The sequence below is a fragment of the Charadrius vociferus genome, unplaced genomic scaffold (assembly GCF_000708025.1).
Source record: "Charadrius vociferus isolate BGI_N301 unplaced genomic scaffold, ASM70802v2 scaffold225, whole genome shotgun sequence".
Taxonomy (NCBI): domain Eukaryota; kingdom Metazoa; phylum Chordata; class Aves; order Charadriiformes; family Charadriidae; genus Charadrius; species Charadrius vociferus.
The window spans coordinates 1377676-1382609 of NW_009648638.1; the positions used below are offsets into that span (position 1 = coordinate 1377676).

Below are 4934 nucleotides of genomic sequence, written 5' to 3' on the forward strand. Positions count from 1 at the left end.
AGCTCCCCGTCTCAGGGGGGTCCCGTCCTGCGCTGGTGGCTGCACATGGCCTCGGCCACGATCATCCCCAGCAGGACCAGGACCCCGGCCCCCAGGGCCAGGCGCACCACGTTGCTCCAGGTGTAATCTGGAAGGGACAAGAAGGGACAGTCAGGAGGAGACCCCCGGAGCTCCCAGACCAACGGAGTCCCGTGGGGGAAACAAGGGACCCAAGGGGATGGAAGGGGGCAGACAGACACCCTGGCAAGGGGACACGCTGGGGAGCTCCTGGGCCAATGAGGGAGAAAGGGAAGTTCAAAGGGAAGTTCAAAGGGAGCCCCAAGGCCTCCTGCCACCTCTGTCTCCCACATCCCTGCTCCCTGGGGACACCCCCTACCCACCTGACACCCCACCCAGTGGCACCAAAGATGGGGAGGAGGACAGAAACATGGAGCTGGCCCTCACCTGCCACTGCCAGCCAGATGGCACCGCTGGGCTGCGATGGGTACAACTGTCCCTGGGGCTGGTAGGTGTCCCCTGACCCTTGCCCCCCAACTGTGTCTATAGGGCCTATTAGGTCATCTGTAGGGTCTCTGAGGAGCTGGGGAGGCTCAAACACATCTGAAGGAAGTTATATTCCTCTGCTTGGACCCCAATTACAGCTGCTTTCTTCCCCCACTTCCTCTTGTCTAGTTCCCCCAGGATGTGGCAGATGCCAGGGAGGAAGAGAAGAGTAGGATGTGGCTGGGGGGATGTCTCACCTCTCACCGCCAAATCCAGGGTCTTGCTGACAGCAGACCATTCAAACAAAGCACCCCTGGTGAAGCACTGGCAGCTGTAGCGGCCCTCATTGCCTTTATGCACGTGGGAGAGGATGTAATCTCGTTCACCTGAGAGAAATGGGAAGCCTTGGATCCGGCCCTCCAGGTAGAGGAAACAGCCAGCCTTGGGGTGTGCAATGGTGCAACGGAAAACCACATCTGCTCCCGCATCCACCTCGTGGCCAGGCAGGACAGAGAGGACAGGTTCGGGGAGATGGAACTCTGTGGGGAGAGGAGAAGACATGAGAAGGTGAGCAGGGCTTTGACATGGTGCTAGCAGCCTCTGGGATCTCCATGACCCCACCACCAGGCTCAGGTAGAGGTGAAGATGGTCCTCACCTCTCCAAGCCAGGGAAGAGGGGAAAAACCCTGTCCATCCTGTGGATGGGGAAGCCAAGTGGCAACGTGCATCCCAGTCTGCCCATGTGGCATCTGACCCCACGTGAAGGGGTAACAGCATGTTCCTCACCTTGCACCTGGATTTCCAGGGTTTCACTGCGAGCCAGCACAGCGTCTCCCTTCCGGTAATGGCAGCTGTAGGCACCTGCGTCCTTTTGGGTGGCATTAGAGATGGAGAACTCAGCCCTGCTGCCACGCAGCTCCAGGGTACGGACCTGCTGGCCATTCTGGTACAGCACAAAGTTCCCGTTGTCACACCGGCAACTGCAGCAGATGGTGGTGGAACCTCCAGGTGGGATCACCCCAGGCGGCTTCAGAAAGATGGAGATGGCGGGGGCATCTGCACAGGGAGAGAGATGCTGTCAGATGCTGCCCTGCGGTGAGCCTGGAGCTGGCTCCACGCCCCACCTCCACACAAGGGTGAGTTTTGTTCTGTGGGGCTGGGGAAGAGCCCTGGGAGATGGATGGGGTCCCCAGAGATGTGTCCAAACTCACCATCTATCTCCTCATCATACTCACTTGGTGTAGCCTTGCTCTGTGCCACCAGCCAAGCACCTGCAAGAGAAACAGCCGTGTAACATTTCTGTGGAGTCTCCAGACACCTCATGTGCCTGCTCTGGGAGCCCACACAGCCTCTGGCACTCACCGAAGGCTAGCACGTGGGTCACAGGCAGGATCATGGCCCTCTTGGCTCCCTCCGTCCTCGGTTCAAGCAGGGTTTCTTCAGAGGAAGGCGTTGGCCGGAGGCACCGAGCAGCTGGGTGGCTTCTTGTGGGTCCCGATACGCCCTCGTTGCCACAAGCCCTGCTGTCCCACGGCTTGAGGGTCTGCAGACACAATTGCAGAGCTGGGGTGGTTGTACTGGAACCAGAATGTCCCAGTGAGCTGCCCAGGGCTGGGCACCCTTGATGACCTGGTCTTAGGATCCCGTGGACCTTAGGAGAGAAGCTATCGAGGACTTTGGTTTCTCTTTCTTGGCTCTGGTCACTTGATGGGGAAATGGCTTCCTCTTGGCCCTTGCGAAACAGGGTGAAGTTCTGCAATTGGGGCGGGGAGAAGGGACAGCACAAGACTTCCTGAATCTCCATAACAAAACTGCAACAACAAGTGGCATCATAAACCAGCTGTTTTAGCAAGACAGAATAAAAAGCGGACCATAGATAGCAAGTAAACGTCACATCCCTTCGGAGGCAGAACACCCCACTTCCCTGCCACACGCATTGGTTTTCCCACGGCATGCTGCACACCTCCTGTCTGTGGAGATGTGTCCAGCATCTGCAGGGGCGTAAGGTTTACCTCTTTTTTTTTTTTTATTCTAAGCCATTAAAGCAGGAATTTTGTTACTCCATTTGTTGTCAGTTCTTGCTCACCCAGGCCCAGGAAGACCTCTGTGCCATGTCGTGCCCCCTCGTCATGCCCAGAAACCTGCATGGTGCCCCCGCCACGGTGCAGAGCGGGTGGTGGAGGGGGAAAGGACACTGGCTCCAGCTGTGTCCAGGCGGTGCTCTTCCTCACAGCTGTGGGGCAGATTTGGCAGCTCCACAGAGTGGAATAGGAGGGAAGGAACTTGGTGTCCTTTTTGGCCTCCTCAGCGGCTGTTTCATCCCAGCTGGCCTACAGTGTCTTGTACTGGTGGAGGGACAGCAATACCTTCTACCTGTAGGTCTGGTCCACTCCACCGGGCTGGCCCCATCCCTCCTCCATCCAGGCCTTCCCAGTCCTATGCTGGAGCAACAGCAAGGTCCTTGCTCCAAATAACTGCTCACTTCCACCACACCTGAAGCCATTGCTGAGCAGTTACACCTTCACCTGCCATGGTTGCCTATGCTCCCTGTGCCTGCAGATGAGATTTTTATCACATAAGGTAACAATCGCCAGTTCTAGGAGCCACTGGACTCCCAGTGGGACAGCTGGCTCCGTCCTTCTGGTGCAGCAGCAGGCATGTGGCCCACTGTTCACCTGGCTGGCCAGTGGGTCCTGGCAGTGCTGGGGGGGGCCATCTACCTCTCAGCACAGGAGGAACAGCACTGACGTGTAGCAGATGCTCACAGCTGTCCCCAGTCCCACCACAGCTCTGAGGCTCACAGGTGTGAAGAGCTTGGGAGAGTGTGAATCTGCGTGGAGAGGAAGTGAAGCCATGAAGCACTGACCTGCACACCATTGCGGTCAGGAGAAGGAAGAAGGTTTTCCTGAAGAGGTGTCCCACTGCATGTCCTACAGGTGTTCTTGTCTTCACACAGAATCATAGAATCGTCTAGCTTGGGACCTAGACTTAAAAGGGACCTTTAGGATCATGGAGCTCAACACTAACCTAACTTTGCCAAAACCACCACTAAACCACGTCCCTCAGCACCACGTCTACCCGTCTTTTAAATACGCCCAAGGATGGTGATTCCACCACTTCCCTGGGCAGCCCGTTCCAATGCTTTCCATTGGAAGTGGTCTCCATGGCTTTGTGGTCCTCATACAGTCTATGTAGTCTGTAGTCCATGTACCTCCCATGTAGTGTCTTTGTGGTTCCCATGTGGTCTATGCAGTCAGTGGGATTTCCTGTGGTCTCCACATGGTCTGTAACAGGCCATGTGGCCTAAATTGGTCTCGTGATCCTGTCCTGGTTCCGGCAGGGATGGGGTTAATCTCCCCCGGAGCCGGCAGGGGGCAGGTATTCCCTCCCACGTGACCCATGCCCGGGCTATAAGAGGAGCTAGCCGGGGCGAGGAGAGGAGTCGCCACTCGGGGGTGGGCTGCGGCGGTGCGGGTCCGGTCGGTGCGCTTCGCGGCGGTACTGTAATCGCGTTTTCGTCTTTTCCTTTTGCTGTTCTGTTAAATTGCACTCTTTTAACCCACGAGTTTGGCCCTGTCATTTTCTTTTTCCACGACTGTGGGAGTTGTGCGAGCGGCCGCGTGGTTCTTTGTTGCTGGCTGAGGCCAAACCACAACAGTTCTTTTTGGCGCCCAACGTGGGGCCTGAAGGGTTGCAATAACAAATTTCTTGTATCCATTTCCCATATTGGTTGGATAGTTGCCCGTTAGGATGTTACTTCGTTTGTTTGCGTGGCTGTGCTTTGCAAATTCTTACATGCTCTATCTACTCCCCGTGATGCTGTTTGTTATCTCGGGGAGAGGGATCAGGGCTATAATTTTGCTGTCATTTGCAATTTCAGCTTATGATATGATAACATCACTATTGAAGTGGCTTTGTTGGGGTGTCTATGCACTATTGCTGTCTTGTCCATACCTTGGTTATCATCTTTCAGAAGTTATTAATAATATCACCCAATCTATGGGAGAAACAGGGGGAGATACTTTCCCCAGCTCTTTTGCCTCCCTTTTCTCCTTTGGGCCAGATATGACACCTCTTGAGAACTTTGAATATCCTTGGGATGCTCAAACCAGCATGTTTCTATTGCTATGCCTGCTGAATGTTTTTCAGATCTTGTTTAGGGTTAAGCAACTGCTTAAGTCTACCACCCAGAGATCTGCCCCAAGGCTGGATAGTCAGGGGTGGCATGGCATGTGGGAGAATATGGGCAGGTATCTAGAGAATTTCTCACCTCCAATGGTTTGGGACTTCACCCTCGAACAACTCCAGGACCCTGATAAAGTAATAGAATATTGGAAAGGAAAATGCTGTGGCTACTCCAGAGAGGCACAACTTACGGCACTGTGCTGGGCCCTGGCCAGTATCTACCAAACACTGCTCAGTACCATGCAAGACCCTCAGGGGAAAAAGAG

General features: G+C 55.1%; 2 protein-coding genes across 2 annotated transcripts in view; one reads left to right on the forward strand and one right to left on the reverse strand.

Moving 5' to 3' along the window:
* Nucleotides 1–11: 11 nt before the first annotated feature.
* Nucleotides 12–1946, reverse strand: LOC104287624 (immunoglobulin superfamily member 1-like). Its single transcript, XM_009886348.1, has 5 exons — nt 1846–1946; nt 1719–1754; nt 1270–1539; nt 741–1022; nt 12–127 (listed from the first exon to the last, which is right to left on the reverse strand). Exons 1-5 carry the CDS (start codon nt 1877–1879, stop codon nt 12–14), a joined length of 738 nt encoding a protein of 245 aa, XP_009884650.1. The 5' UTR covers nt 1880–1946.
* Nucleotides 1947–2071: 125 nt separating this feature from the next.
* Nucleotides 2072–4934, forward strand: part of LOC104287625 (sacsin-like) — a 23453-nt gene continuing 20590 nt past the window's right edge. Inside the window, exon 1 of the mRNA XM_009886349.1 lies at nt 2072–2079. Coding sequence (XP_009884651.1) covers nt 2072–2079 — 8 coding nt within the window. The remainder of the gene's footprint in view (nt 2080–4934) is intronic.